Raw genomic sequence first — 16,333 nt, forward strand, 5'->3', positions numbered from 1 at the left:
AAAACATGCTTTTTATGTGTGTGTGTAAGAGTGCAAGATAAAATGTGACTTGCTTACTGTCTACCACATAATGCTAATAATCGAGGCTTACGTGTAGATATACATTCATACATATTATACATAATAAAGACATGTACTCACATAAAAGAGCCTAGATCACTCCTTTTATAACACTGAGCTTGTTTTTCTCCATTGATGGGTTGAAGTTTTTTTTCATATTCTCTTTCTCTCTCTTCCCAGTGTTTTGGAATTTCCTGGGCAATTTTCCTACCCTTCCTTTTCTTACCCTTCGCTGGGTGTCACTTCCTCCCCATGCCACTGAATGCCATTGAATGCCATTTCCTTTCCTCTCGGTGCTGCTTCTCCCTCCCAGCTCCCCAATTAAAGCTCTTTATTCAAGTACAGCTTTGCTGGAGGGGTAGCGCATCAGAACTGGAGTCAATTTAGAAGCGGTGTTCCTGCAAGAATTCAGAGTTCATATATCCTCCTGAAGATGCTTTGGAAGTTAACACAAGATTCAGAAATTAATTTTTATATCCTCGGAGGAGAAGAAATCTATGCTTGTCAGTTTTTTAGGAGATTTGTTTGGTTATACATACACACCTTTTATAGCTCAGGAACATATATTTTTGCATGTTTGGCTTTATACTTTAAAATCTACCTTATTAATTGCTTATACTTTTTCCTCTAATTTTCATGTAATTGATTTTTCACATTGCTGCTGAAAGAGTAGGACCATTGTGTTGCAGTGAGTAAAGCCAGGGATTTTTTTTGTTTACTAAAGTGACTTAGGCTATAGAATCCTGAGGCGGCTCATACTAGGATAGAGTGAGCATGTGCTTTCGGGGCACAGGTTCTCAGTAAATACTTGTTGTCTATTAACTGAAAGCAGCATTACCTTTGTTATTTATAAAGCTAATAATATTTGGAGAACTTTGTTACTTATAAAGCTATTATTTGTTGGCCTTTTTGGGGTAGATGCTTAGATATTTTGATATTTTATGTTTACCTTGAGGAACATGTAGAACCTTCTAAATGAGAATTTCACTGTTTCATAAACTTTATGTTTAAATAACTTAGAACTACTGTAATTCACTCCTTTAATAGCTGCTTTGGGTGAAATCCCATAAAATCTGTGAAGCCAGTTATCATTAGTATACTTTTGAACTTCAAACTCTTATGGTAATATGTAATAAGTTCATTATCCACCCTGTGTTTTTGGCCAGAAAACAAACGTAATTGATCACTGTAACTACAAATGACCTTTTTTTTTTTTTTTGCATATAAAGTGCTTTCCAGAGGAGAAAAGCCTTGAATTCCCTAGCACACTGAATTAAGTCACTCAGTGGCAAATTCATACTGACCAAGGGTGGTCATGCAAAGAAATGTCACCTGCTATACTTCAAAACACTGAGCCCTAACGGCAGGATGCTGGGTGGTAGTGATGGCACAGACAGACCAGCTTGGGTGCAGCTGATTGGGGTGCTTTTTGAGCAAAAGCATCTTGTGGCCCTTGAGGCAAAGACACAAAGCTGTAAGGAGTGGCAGACTCTGGGAGCAGCAGGCACCACACAAAAACATAAGGATGGGAGCTCTGCTTGGGTGCAGCCCACGGGAGGGTCAGGGGGTCACACTTTGGTCTTTAGAGTCATACGGTTACCAGCGACAGCCAGGTTCTCTTCAGCTCCAGAAGGGCAGCACTAGACCCTGCACCATGCTAACGCACACCCATGGCTGCCAGGAAGCCAGAAGCTGCTCTGAACACATGATGCTTTCCATCCACAGCACAGGCATGAAATCTGCAGTTATCCATCTTAAGCAATACTGATCTTAGCATAAAATCCTGTGTGGGGAAGCAGAAGTTGACTAGAAAGTGTTTGCTTGTGGCACCCACATTGAACGTGTTAGCTATCTAGAGTATCATGTGTTTCATTCTTGTCAATCCCCCAGCTCAATAGGCGTCTTCATTTGGATAAGATTGATTATTATACTCATCGCATTATTGCACAGGGTAAGGGACATACGTGTTGGATTGATTATCCTGATGCTGCCAATGAATTAAGTTTTCTGAACCAAAATATGGTTCCCAAAGCAGCAACATCAGCATCCCCTGAGAAGTTGCTGGAAATTCAGATTCTCAGGCTTTACCCCAAACTTACCAAATCAGAAACTCCGGGATACCCCTCCATCTGTGTTTCAGCAAGCCCTCTGGTGATTCTGATGTCTCTGTGGTTTGAGACCCACTGCCATAGAGCAGGGCTGTCTAATAGAACGTTCTGTGGTGATGGAAATGGTCAGTATCCCTGCCATGCAGTAGTGGAACCACTAGACACCACATGTGTCTGTTGAGCTCTTGAAATGTGGCTGCTGTGACCAAATAATAGCATTCATCGTTTAATTTAATTTTGATTAATCTGGGTTTAAATTCAAATAGCTGCATGTAGCTAGTGGCTGTCCATCAGATAGCCCAGCCCCAGAACACACCCTGTTAATTATTTTTGTGTAACTCCTAAAATGCTTAAGCTATTGGTTGTGGAATTATTAATTTTAGATCATAAAACAGAATCTTCCTTACTCAATTCAACAGAATTGAAATGCAATTGTTATAAATTAAGTAGTTGATTTTGATTCTTCATGTGGAGGGGAGATAGTTTGTGGGCTGCTGGCCGGTTGAGGGAAGCTGTTCTTGAGCTGATTGATTGTTGATTTTGTGAATGTGCATCAACTGCATTGCCGAGTGGCTCATGATTGTTGCAGATGTAACCAATGGCCATAGATACATGTCCTTTTAGGAGTAAAGCTGTTGCTCAGGGAGGGGCCGTGTCAGTCCAGAAATCAGATGGACTCTGGTTTCTCCAGCCTGTCCAGCAAAGTGGAGGTGCTTCCAGCCAAAAAGAAGTTAATGAGCCCTGCAGGCACTTTGGTCTGACTGCAGGCAAGCAGGTTGGTTTTCCAGCCTCCTGGGGCACCCCTGGAGGAAGCAGATGGGATGGGAAGTAAACCTGACTGATATGAGATATCACACTTTTTCGGGCTGGGCTCCAGGCCCCTGTTCATGTTTTTAGTTACCTGGATAGCCTTGGTATCGGAGTTTACAGGAACCATGGCCAAGCTTATCGCCATACAAATGTTTGAAGAATGATTGAATAGCAAATGGGATAGATGAATTACAGCCTATGGAAAGTCCTTCTGCTGCCAATTTATAGTTTGTGCTTTATGAGATAAAGATGTCTTTGGCTTTTACATTTGTATTTTCAAGTATAAATATATATATATATACACACACACACACATACATACACACACTAAGGAAGGAGGAAACTTTCAGGTCCCCAGTGGTTGATTTTCACCTTTGATCTGCATACTAGTATTCATAGCATGCTGCTGAGTTGACTTTTTTATTTCTATATAATAATAGTATATCGATCTGTTGCTAATCTGATGTAACCTTTGTGTGTGTGTATGTGTATGTATGTGTGTGTGTCTATATGTGTGTGTGGTGTTGATCAAGATACATTATTCCAGAGGCCAAAATCAGAAACTAGGGAGGTCGAATATTTCATTATTTAAAATTGAGCTAATATAATGCAATGTTAAGAGGACAGCTCTTCAGATACTGGGTTATTTAAACAGCTTCAATGTACGTCACCCAGGAAGGGATTTGGAGGTTGCTGTCTTTCTTCTGGTGGCAATGCAAGAAAACCAAAAGGAAAAAAACAATTGCACTTAAAAGATCCTGTACGACAACTATAAGTATGTATGCTTCGTAATATTCAATTTTATAGGCTGCTATGGTACACAAATTCCCTTTTGTGCATTTTTGCTCTGTTTCCCTCTTCATTGTCCATCTGAAACAAACTATGCCAAGCACTTAGCTAATGATACACGAAAAAGCATTTCAGCGGCCACTCAGAAGTGAGCGATTGCTTATGAAAAACCCATAAAAAATAAGTAAGACTGATAGGTGAATTCAATGGTCCTTTTGGAGTTATATCTTTCTTTGCTTTGAAGAAAAGCAAAATGTGCTGCTGCCATCCCTTGCTAGGAGTTCTGTTCCCAGATTCACATTTATGTTTCCATGGTGGTACCACCAAACATAGCAGAACTGAAGAATTTGGAAGTGCTCAGCTTTTTAAATAACCAGATCAAGGAGCTGCCCACACAGATCAGCAGCCATCAAAAACTCAAACACCTGAACCTTGGGTGAGTATCAGTGGAGGGGAAAGGATGGAGAGGAAGAGAGTGGAAGGGGCGTGCTGGGTAAGGCCAGGGGAGGAATTCCATTTATATCATTGCACAGAAGTGGATTTCTAATTTCTTTTTGTATTTTGGGCTTTAAAAAAAGTTTTATTGTTTTAATATATCCTTTCGGTGGCCTACATTAGTGAATATTTGAGAGCTAATTGAGAAGCTAATAGTTGGCATAATAAGGAAGTTACATTTTTACTGTATTTTGTGTCCAGTAAAATTTTATCTCAGTTCTCTTGACCAAGAAGGGACTTACTTGCCTAGCATGAACTGGCAGACAAGTTGTAATATGGTTGATTTTTTTTCTCTCTGTGTTAAATAGGAACGGTTTACAAAGCACCTTCATGCCATGGAGGGAAGAATGTATTCCCTAATGTTGCTTCATTCATTTTTGCAATTCTTCTCTGTAATTGAGAGGTGACACTTCTCTGTCTTTCTTTATGCCAAGGTGAAGAGAGGAGTTTTGATTCAACTGAGGTTGCAGAACCAGGTAGAAGTAAATAATAATAATGATAACCTGTCTTCATGTATTGCTTTGCAGCACTTGATCCTCTCAACATTTGTGAGGTAGGGAGGGCAAGTTTTAGTGCTTTCATTTTATACAGAGGAAGCCAAGCCTTTTCAAAGGGGCTAAGGGACTGGGTTCTGGTCACCCCTGAGGTTAGTGGCCAAGCTGGGAAGAGAACCCCATAGGTTATGGGTCTAAAGGCTCCATCAGACACCATTGATATGGTTTGGATCTGTGTCCCCACCAAATCTCATGTGGAATTGTAATCTCCAGTGTTGGAGGTGGGGCCTGGTGGGAGGTGATTAGATCATGGGGGTGGAGCTCTCATGAATGGTTTAGCACCATCCCCTCTTGGTAGTGTCCTTATGATAGTGAGTGAGTTATTGCAAGACCCCTCGTGCTATCCTTCTCCTGCCATGTAATACACAGGCTCCTTCATTGCCTTCCACCATGAGTAAAAGCTCCCTGAGGCTTCCCCACAAGCAGCGGCTGCCATGCTTCTTATACAGCTGGTAGAACCATGAGTCAGTTAAACCTCTTTTCTTGTAAGTTACCCAGCCTCAGGCATTCCTTTATAGCAATGGGAGAACAGACCAACACATCCATAGACCCAAATCGGAACTGCAGCATCAGAATTCCATCTTCATTGGCACAGCTGTTAGATGAAACTGCCCACTCATGTTTCTGTCTCTGTGCAAAGTCGTATATTCATTAAATTTTAGCCACTAAATGCTCTGGTTAAGTTAGTGATTGATGTGGAGTGGCAATAGATGCTGGCCAGATATTTGCCTTTTTTAAAATTTATTTATGTATTTTATGAGATGGAGTCTTGCTTTGTCGCCAGGCTGGAGTGCAGTAATGTGATCTCGGCTCACTGCAACCTCTGCCTCCCAGGTTCAAGCAATTGTCCTGCCTCAGCCTCTCGTGTAGCTGGGACTACAGGCGCACACTACCATGCCCAGCTAATTTTTGTGTTTTTAGTATAGACGGGTTTTACCATGTTGGCCAGGATGGTCTCGATTGATCTCTTGACCTCGTGATCCACCCACGTGACATCCCAAAGTGCTGGGATTACAGACGTGAGCTACCACGCCCAGTCGCAAATGACATATTTAAACGCTCACAGCACTGCCTGCCTGGGGCCTAGGAATTGTTGTTTTTTTGGCACTGTTGAGTATAATGTGTGAGGCAGGCAGCTGTAAGGTCAGAGGTCAGACTAGACAGGGAATCCTGGATATCTGCTGTTCAGTGAATGAGGATTTACTAAGTTCCCAGTGTGTACCAGGCGTGGTTCTAGCTACTGGCCATCCAGCCCTGATGGAGCTTCCATTGCAGTTGAGGAAACCAATCATAAACAAATAAATGTTTATAATAATGACAGGGAGTCAAAAGTGCTAATGAAAGGCCTCTGTGCTAAATAAACAAGCTCCTCCAGGGCATGGTGGCTCACGCCTGTAGTCCCAGCGCTTTGGGAGGCTGAGGCTGGTGGGTCAGCTGAGGCCAGGAGTTCAAGAACAGCCTCCTCAAGATGGTGAAACCTCATCTCTACTAAAAATACAAAAATTAACTAAGTGTGGTGGCGTGCACCTATGATCCCAGCTATTCTATCCAGGAGGTTGAGGCAGGAGAATCGTTTGAACCTAGGAGGCAGAGGCTTCAGTGAGCTGAGATCGTACTCCAGCCTACGTGACAGAGTGATACTACATCTCAAAAATAAATACATAAATAAATAAATAAACGAGTTCCAATTTTATCGTGCTGACAATTGAGAAATTTGCATAGCCGAGTAGTGGATATGAGATATGGTCAGATTTTCCTACAAAAGATCAGTGTGGAGAAGAGGGTGGAGGGAGGGAAACTAGAGGTTAGGAGACCAGTAAGAACATGAGCTTCATGTCCCATGTGAACTAGGACAGTGACAGTGGAGGCAGGGAGGGATTTTATATGAAAACTATACAGGTGGTAACATTGACAGCAGTAACTGATGGGATAGAATGATACCTACGTTTCTGTGTTGGACAGCTGAAAAATAGAGCAGATGGAGACAGGTTTGTGAAGAAAATAATAAGCTCAGGTTTTGTTCTGTTTGGTTTGAGGCACCGTAAGACAGAGCTGTAAACTTTTCTTTTTCTTTTCCGTTTTTCTTGTTTTGTTTTGTTTTGTTGTGTGTGTGTTTGTTTGTTTTTAATTTTGGCGACAGAATTTTGCTCTTCTTGCCCAGGCTCCAGTGCAATGGTACGATCTCAGCTCACTGCAACCTCTACCTCCTGGGTTCAAGCGATTCTCCTGCCTCAGCCTCCCGAGTAGCTGGGATTACAGGCATGCACCACCACATCCAGCTACTTTTGTATTTTTAGTAGAGATGCCATTTTACCATCTTGGTCAGGCTGGTCTCGAACTCCTGACCTCAGGTGATCCACTCGCCTTGGCCTCCCAAAGTGCTGGGATTATAGGCATGAGCCACTGTACCCAGCCCTAAACTTTTCTTTTTCAATGAATGCATCTTAGTTGCTTTCTTGTTCTCTTTGGAGTTGTTTACACTTTTGGCTGTCGTTGTTTTATTGATTGTGTAAAGCTTTTTGTATTTAATTACGTAGCTGCATAGATGGAGTTGTCAAAGTTTGAAGAAAACCTCCCAGTTCTTAGGGAAAGGAGCTAAGATGGGTTTCACTAAAGGATGCCTCTGTCCTCAAATGGCATGAAGAATTATGTTCACACAGTAAGGCAAGTTATAGGGAGGACTCCTTATCCTAAGGAGCCAGGGTGAAAGAAAGCATACACACAGGAGATCACAAAATGGAGCAGGCAAGCCACTTGTATGCGTGATCCAAAAGGCACCCTCAATAAGAATTTGCTTTCAAAGTTTTATATAGTATTTGCAGTTTATTCTGTTGGTTGTAAGACATGAGATAATTTTATGCCACCTGAATAAATAAAAGAAAGTCTATTTCTATTCTTAATTGCTTAAATACAGTTTATTTCCTAGAGTTATTTTCCAAAAAATGTGAAACCACACATGTTCCCATGCTGATGATTATTTCTAGGATAACTTCACAGCAGGACCACTGTGCCCAACTATTCAGAAATAACGTTTGACCTTGTTTGTTGCTAGAGCTTGTCTCATGAACACAGAAGTTTTTATTAAGTACCATGTGGAGTACTTATGGATTTGGATTATTTATTTATTTATTTATTTATTTATTGAGACAGGGTCTCGCTCTGTCTCCCAGGCTGGAGTGCAGTGGCGTGATCTCCGCTCACTGCTACCTATGCCTCCTGGGCTCAAGTGATCCTCCCACCTCAGCCTCCTGAGTAGCTGGGACCACAGGTAGGTGCCACCACACCTGGCTAATTTTTGTAGTCTTTTTTGTAGAGACGGGGTTTTGCCATGTTGCCCAGGCTGGTCTTGAGCTCCTGAGCTCAAGCAATCTGCCTGTGTTGGCCTCCCAAAGTGCTAGAATTACAGATGTGAGCCACCGGGCTCAGCCTAGATTTTTTAAATATTTATTTTTGATAACAGTGAGTAGGTCACTGTGGAGTTGAGAAAATGAGCCTTTAGCCAAGAAGGTTTTATTGAAGCTGGAGGTGCTCAAGACAACCTGCAGAGAAGAAACTGCTCTGAAAAGGAGTCTGTACAGACCTTTCTGGGGCTTTAGAAGAAAAGGAAAACAGATACTGAATAGCCTTAGACATCCTGGTTTTATAAATTTCTCCATCAAATGCAGACATTTGCCCACTTCCAACACGCATTTGAAAAATCTTCCCATGCAAACAAAGAATTGATACCAATTGGCATAGCTGAGCCCTATGAAGCTTTATGTTTCAACACCTGAAGTCACCTGAGATTAAGCAAGTGTGGCACAAATGGTAAAACCACACTTGATATTCAGACCATCCGAAGTGGCTTGTCATGAGGTGAGCTTGCTCCCTTAGGGCTGATTCAAAATTTTCTCTCAAATCTTTTGAAAAATAATTCTAGCAACGGCTCTTCTTTCCTGAGAAGCCACATGTGAACCATGGATCGGGTGTTGGGTGCTTCACATATTTTCTCTCTCATCATCCCAGTGATCCTGCCCTGAAGATGTTATCAGTCTTATTTTATACTTGAGGAAATTCGGTCTCAGAGAAGCTGAGTAACTTGGTCAAGGTCACGCAGCTGGCAAGTGCTGGAGCCAGACTCCTCACCTAGCTGTCTCCTACCTTAAAGCTCCATTCTGTTCCTACTCCCCCTGTAACCTCTCATGGAAACCTTGATTGCTAGCAGTGTCAGAGTGGGGCCCTGAACGTGGAATTCCCACATGTGGAAATGTGGATGGATGGAGATGGATGTTAGCACCTGCTGAGGGGAAGGGGGACAGCCAGTGTGTTCCAGCCTTCATTCTGCAGAGAGAGATGCCACCAGGTCACCGTGCACATGGTCTGGCCTCCGAAGAGGTGGCCAGAAGTCTCTGCAGTTCCTTGCCCGCTTTGTAGCTGGGGCTGTTGCTAGCAGCTCTCCTGAAGTTTCAGCATTTGTTTAAGGACTTCCTTTCTGCCCCCCAGGGTGGCGTGCCTACTACTGTTACATACTGCTGTCAGCTGCACGTGGGACTCTGCTGTGTTCCTTACACGTTGTAGGTATTGTTTTGTCACTCAAAGGAGAAAGGAACCTTCGGTTAAGTAGATTCTTGCCACCAAGAGGTGGAGGGGCTCCAGGCTTGCTCTGGGCTGGAGATTGAATGGGAGCTCTCTCTCAAGTGAGATGCCTCTTCCCTCTAAGCCTGTTTAACTGTGGATTTCCTGTACCTAATATTGCAAAAGCGTATTTCTTTATTTGCAGAGAAAAATGTTAAGGAATCAGCAGTTTTCAAAAATGGATAACTTAAAGCAGTGTTTAAAGACAGAAGCACCTAGTGTATGCTTCCCTACCTCCCTTGCTGTCTCTGACTTGCACTTCTTCTCAGAATCCTTGCATAGGAGCCCACGGGTCTGGAGTGGCTTTGGCCTCCGTGAGGTACAGGGTGCTTCCAGACACATGTCACCCACTTCTGAAGTCTTTGCTCCTTACTCTCTCTTAGGCTGTTTTTTCATCTCAAGATGGCATTAATTACAAGCTCCATCTTGCCTGTATTACAAGGTAGTTTTAGTGAACAAGCGAAGTACTTGCCATAATGTGCTTCACAAATTGTGACTTCATGGAGAATGTTCATTGTTGCTGTCATGGCAGTAGATAGTCGTGAAGCTAGTTTTGCTGGGTGTAGTCTGTCTGGGACATTTTCTTCCTGAGATGGGGAACCCACGTTTCCATTTTGGTTTCCCCCTCTGCTGTCAGCTGTTTCTGGTGAGGCCCGCTTGGTAGGACGGGACTGAGCTTGATCTGTTACGAGAAGCATCGATGACTGGAATGATTTTTATTGTCACAGTCCCTTCCACCTTTCAATACCTGTCAACTTTTATTAAAGTTTTTTTTTTAATTGGCTTTTAAGCATGCTCAAAGGGAACTGCATTGAGAAAAATAAGGGGCTTAAAGAAAAGGATAAAAGATAGTGTAGAAAAAAAATCCCTTAACGTCACACACTGGGGCCTGTTGGGGAGGGGGGATAGGGGAGGGATAGCATTAGGAGAAATACCTAATGTAAATGATGAGTTGATGGGTGCCGCCAACCAACATGGCACATATATACCTAGGTAACAAACCTGCATGTTGTGCACATGTACCCTAGGACTTAAAGTATGATTTTAAAAAAGAAAAAAGTTTCCTTAGATTTCACTGGAAACATGCAGACACAAACACGCACACACACCCTCACACACACCACACACACATACTGCATAAACACACATACCACTGCACCCCTACACACACCCCATACACATACCACACCATACCACATCCATACCCCCCACACACACACCACACACATACCACACACACCACCACACCCTCCACACACACACCACACCACACACACACACCACACCGCACACACACCCCACACCCACCCACACACACCACACACACACCACATCCCCTGCACACACCACACACACAGCACACCCTCCACACACCACACATAACACCCCCGTACACACACACATAACACTACACACAACACCACATACACCCACACACACTACACACACCCACACACACACCCACACACAATTGACCCTTGAACAACACGTGGCTTGGGGAAGCAACACACTGACCCCCCATGCAGTCAAAAATCCACGCATAACTTTTGATCCTGAACAAACTTAATTACTAATAGCCTACAGTTGACAGGAAGCCTTACCAAAACATAAATGTCGATTAACACATATTTTGTGTGTTACATGTATTCTATTATTCTATTCTGCATTTTTTTTTTTTTTCAAGACAGAGTCTCGCTCTGTCGCCGAGGCTGGACTACAGTGGCATGATCTCAGCTCACTGCAAGCTCTGCCTCCCGGGTTCACGCCATTCTCATGCCTCAGCCTCCCAAGTAGCCAGGACTACAGGTGCCCGCCACCACACCCAGCTAATTTTTTATATTTTTAGTAGAGACGGGGTTTCACCGTGTTAGCCAGGATGGTCTCGATCTCCTGACCTTGGGATCCATCCTCCTTGGCCTCCCAAAGTGCTGGGATTACAGGTGTGAGCCACCACGCCCAGCCGCCTCTATTCTGCATTCTTACAATAAAGTAAGCTAGAGAAAAGAAAATGTTATTAGGAAAGCCATAAGGAAAACAAAGTGCATTTACTGTTCTTTAAGTGGAAGTGGATCATCTTAAAGGTCTTCATCCTCTTCTTCATGTTGAGTGGGCTGAGAAGGAAGAGGAGGGTTGGTCTTGCTGTCTCAGGAGAGTAGCAGAGGCAGAAGAAAAATATCCATGTGTCATTAGACCCAGGCAGTTCAAACCCATGCTGCTCAAGGGTCAATTGTATGATTTAAAAAATGTTTAAGTTATGATAAAATACACACAAAATATACTGTCTGGCCGGATGCAGTGGCACACACCTGTAATCCCAGTACTTTGGGAGGCCAAGGCAGGTAGATCATGAGGTCAAGAGATCAAGACCATCCTGGCCAACATGGTGAAACCCTTCACTACTAAAAATGCAAAAATTAGCTGGGCTTGGTGGCACGCGCCTGTAGTCCCAGCTATTCAGGAGGCTGAGGTGGGAGAATCGCTTGAACTGGGGAGGCAGAGGTTGCAGTGAGTTGAGATCTCACCACTGCACTCCAGCCTGGGCAACAGAGTGAGACTCCATCTCAAAAAATAAAAAACAAACAAAAAAAAGTACTGTCTTTGTAGTATACAGTTCAATGGTGTTAATCGTATTCACATTGTTGTTCAGCCAATCTCCGGAATGTTCTCATCTTGCAAACCTGAATCCTACATCCATTAAAAAACATCTCTCCATTGCCCCTCCCTCCAGCCCCTGGCCATCACCATTCTAATTGAAGATAACTTTGAGTGTTAGCAGTTGTAGGAAAAAAAAAAAAGATTATCCCTTCTAAAAGGAATAAAGGAAATGAAATAAAGCAAAAGTCTGAAAACTACAAAGCTTCAATGTGTATAGTTTGAGATATTATCACTACATTCATAAGGAAATTTTTCTTTACAAGGACAGATATTTTGTGATGGTTTGAGTTTTTCTGTAAAACAGTGATTAAATTTCGCCATTGGAGAAAAATGACAACTAAGAAATTTTCAAATGTTTCGGAATATATAAGCTCTCTGACTAAACTTATTAGTCTAAATAGGACAACATACCACATCCTCTCATTTATATGTGGAATGTAAAAAAGTAAACCTCATTGAAACAGGGAATAAAATAGTTACCAGAGGCTGGAGGGAGAGGGGAATTGCAGAAATGTTAACCAAAGGACACGAAATTTTAGTTAGACAGGAGAAGTACATTCAAGAGATGGATTGTACGTCATGGTGACTGCAGTCAATAACAATATGTGGTATACTTGAAAATTGCTAAGAGAGTGAATTTTAAGTATTCTCACCACAAAAGACAAAAAAAAATGACAAGCATATGATACAAGGCAATGTGTATATTAAATAGTGTGATTTAAGCCATTCCACAATGGATTATACATATATCAGAAGTATCATGTTGTACACCATAGGTATGTACAATCTTCACTTGTCAATGTAAATTTTAAATAAATTCTTTTTTTAATTAAAAAAAAATAGGATGGACTTGGTGGCTCATGCTTATACTCCCAGCATTCTGGGAGGCCGAGGTGGGAGAATGGCTCAAGCTCAGGAGTTTGAGACCAGCCTGGGCAACCTGGCAAAAACCCATCTCTGCAAAAAATATCAACATTAGTGGGGTGTGATGGTGTGTGCCTATGGTCCCAGCTACTTGGGAAGCTGAAGTGAAAGGAGCCTGGGGAGGTCAAGGGTGCAGTGAGCCGAGATCGTGCCACTGCACTCCAGCCTGGGCAACAGAGCAAGGCCCTATCTCAAAAAAATAAAAAACAAAAATACAGTATAAAGTGACTCTAGGATCATGGCACTGTCTTACACTTTCAGCCTGTGAAACAGAGGTGCCTTTGATAATCTGTATAAATGTATCTTTGGTGTCCTAACAGATTTTTGTCCCCCTGCAACAGCATGAACAGGCTGAACACTTTGCCACGAGGCTTCAGCTCCGTGCCAGCTCTTGAGGTTCTGGACTTGACTTACAACAACTTGAACGAAAATTGTCTTCCTGGAAACTTCTTCTACCTGAGTAAGAAACTTTCAGTTCTATAAATCTCCTGAACACTATACTTTGCGTTCTAAGAGTGAAATGTATTTGCCAGGACCTAAATAAACTCCAAGAGAAATTACTGGACAGAGATATTTTTTACTTTACAGACTCCTTTTGAATATTCCTTTGTAGCTCAGCAGTATGTACATTTGATATATCATTATGTGACACCATTGGGCTGAAGTGGACTTAGTAATGTCATATTAACATTCTGAGAGAGATTATGTACCGAAATGAGATCAAGCCTCACATTTAGCTAAGAGACTTGACTTTCTTTTTAAATAGCATGCCAAAAAAAGGTACCCTCCCATGTTGGTATTAATTCTTTGTGTGATATTTGCCCAGGATGTCACAATCAATTATTTATAAAAATATTTATTAATAAATCACTAACCAAATTTTTTAAATTTCCAGCTGGGATTCTTATCTTCAGCCTTTTAAAAAGTACTCTTATTGACCTATTTATCCAGTACACAGGCATTAAGAAATTACTGGCCACACTTTATTCTTTTATATGCCAACAAATTTCTTGCTGAAGATGCTTTTGAAAATTAAAAAAGTTATTTCTTCTGGGAACTCATGCAGTATTTCAGACAAGGTTTGCTTCTTTTAAATGAGTGTTCTATTTCTTCAATTAGTAACTTATATGGCATTCAGAAAATCTGAATTTTCTGAGCTGGTCTCTAAACTTTCACTTTTTACCTTATGTACATTATCTCTCTATGACTTTCTCAAGCACATGAAACCAACTGTAAAATATTTTCTTGGGTGGTGGAGCACCTGTTTTTATTATGTTATATTAACGTACAGTTCTGGAGTCTGAGCTCCAAAGATCACTTGAGGCTGGGAGTGTAGGACCAGCCTAGGCAACATAGAGAGACCCTGTCTCTAGAAATAAAAATTTAAAAATTAACCATGTAAATTAAATTAGTAGCATGTGCCTGTAATCTTAGGTAATTGGGAGGCCAAGGTAGGAAGATGGCTTGAGGCCAGGAATTTGAGGCTGCAGTGACCCACTGCACTCCAGTCTAGGTGACAGAGCAAGATTCTTATCTATAAGAAATAAATAAATATTGATAAACAAAACATACACCTAATTATAATCAGTTTTTTTGGTTGAGGATAAACAGATGCTTTAGAATTTTAGCCTTCAGTACTTTGGAATCATATTATCATTGTGTAATAATTGTGAACAAATTTCTGACTAGTGATATTCTGCTTAAGTTAGGATTTACTGTTAACTTCATGCCATTATTTTAGCCCCTTTGTCTTCATTTACTTTTGTCCTTAAGGCTGTAGAAACAAGCAGTAATAATTAGTCAGATTATGGAACTGATGAGCTATGGTTATAGCCTCCATCACCAGAAAGCCTTTCATTGATTTTTAACAGTGCTATTTACATAGGAAAAGGTCTATTTTAACATAGTTGTATTCACTTGAAAGAACCTTTTTGCCCTAGGTAACCATAAAAGTGGCACAGTAGTTTTCTTTGTTTTACTTTGGATGCAAATGGAGATATAAATGTGAATCAAAAGTAATCTATGAGAAAAATAGCAATCTGTTTTCAAAATGCGTTAAAACTCTGTGCCCGAAAATGCTAGTGACCACATTGTTAATTGCATCAGTCCTCTTGGATATAGATGTTTTCCTGGACACACCAGATGCACGATAAGCCAGTAAATCTTGGTTTGACCTGCTTGCTATCATTGGGAGCCCTAGGTATGTCAAAGGCTTTTCACCAAGCCAGCGTTATTAATCAAAGCTGACTCCCTCGTATTGATCAGACCTCAAATGGTTAGGCTCCCTGCCACCCTGTTTATATATTGCTGTTTAATTTGCAGCCACCCTGTGTGCACTCTATCTGAGTGACAACAATTTGGAAATCCTGCCACCAGATATTGGGAAGCTCACAAAGATGCAGACAGTAAGTTATCTAAATTCTTAGAAAATCAATTCACTGCTGCAGCCTTTTAGGGGTAGAATCAAGTCAATTTGAGCAGGAGTAAGGTTTGTTTTGCAGGAATAAACCACTACTCCTGATAGTGTTTCTTGATTATCTACCGGCACTTGTAAACAAATGGAAAAGACTGAGTTTTAGTAGAAGAGAGGACATGGAGGAGGATGAGAGTTTCTGTGGAGCACGTTTTAAAGTGAAAATGTGTTGACAACTCCTTGTTTTCTTCTGTTTAGCTCAACAATAGGGATAACAACCTGATCTCACTGCCTAAGGAAATCAGGGAGCTTACCCAGCTTAAAGAGCTCCACATTCAGGGGAACCGCCTCGCCATTCTGCCCCCAGAGCTAGGTAAGGTTGCTTATGAATGAACTTAGTTCTGGGTTTCATGAATAACAATTATCCTAATGTAGCAATTCCGAACAACCTCTCTCCTCTTCTTGGCAACTACTCCCCACCTAGACACCCAGTTCTGATCATTTGAGAACCATGTGTCATTGACCAGAGTTCAGCTGTTATAAGTTTGACCTTCTCCTATGCTGTGTTCTGCAGCTGTAGCGTCCCATGTCTTAGATACTGCTGATGAAAGATGACCCTGCTCAACTGCCCGCATGATGTAGTGGAAAAAGCATGGGGTTAGTAGTAAGAGCCTTATCCGTGGTTCCTCATTGACTAGCTGGGTAAGCTTTCTGGGTCTTGGTTGTTATTGATAACTTTATCTAAGTATCACTCTTACTTTTTAACCCCTTAATTTTTTATTGACCTGGAAAAACTTTTACCAAAAAATTAAAGTAGTTGTTACGGCTACTTGAAGATGTTGATACCTCTGCTGGTCATGAATTTGCCTCTCTCCTGATCCCATTTCTAGTAGGAATTGTTAAATTTGTTG

At 41.6% G+C, this 16,333-nt stretch overlaps 1 protein-coding gene across 1 annotated transcript; it reads left to right on the forward strand.

The window, feature by feature from the left end:
* The first annotated feature begins 1,428 nt into the window (after positions 1-1,428).
* LOC716077 (ras suppressor protein 1-like) lies at positions 1,429-16,037 on the forward strand. Its single transcript, XM_077947965.1, has 6 exons — positions 1,429-1,518; positions 4,061-4,203; positions 13,351-13,469; positions 15,332-15,414; positions 15,681-15,795; positions 15,997-16,037. The coding sequence occupies exons 1-6, from the start codon at positions 1,429-1,431 to the stop codon at positions 16,035-16,037; spliced, it is 591 nt and encodes a 196-aa protein (XP_077804091.1).
* The last annotated feature ends 296 nt before the right edge of the window (positions 16,038-16,333 follow it).

Source organism: Macaca mulatta, chromosome 9, assembly GCF_049350105.2.
Source record: "Macaca mulatta isolate MMU2019108-1 chromosome 9, T2T-MMU8v2.0, whole genome shotgun sequence".
NCBI classification, from domain to species: domain Eukaryota; kingdom Metazoa; phylum Chordata; class Mammalia; order Primates; family Cercopithecidae; genus Macaca; species Macaca mulatta.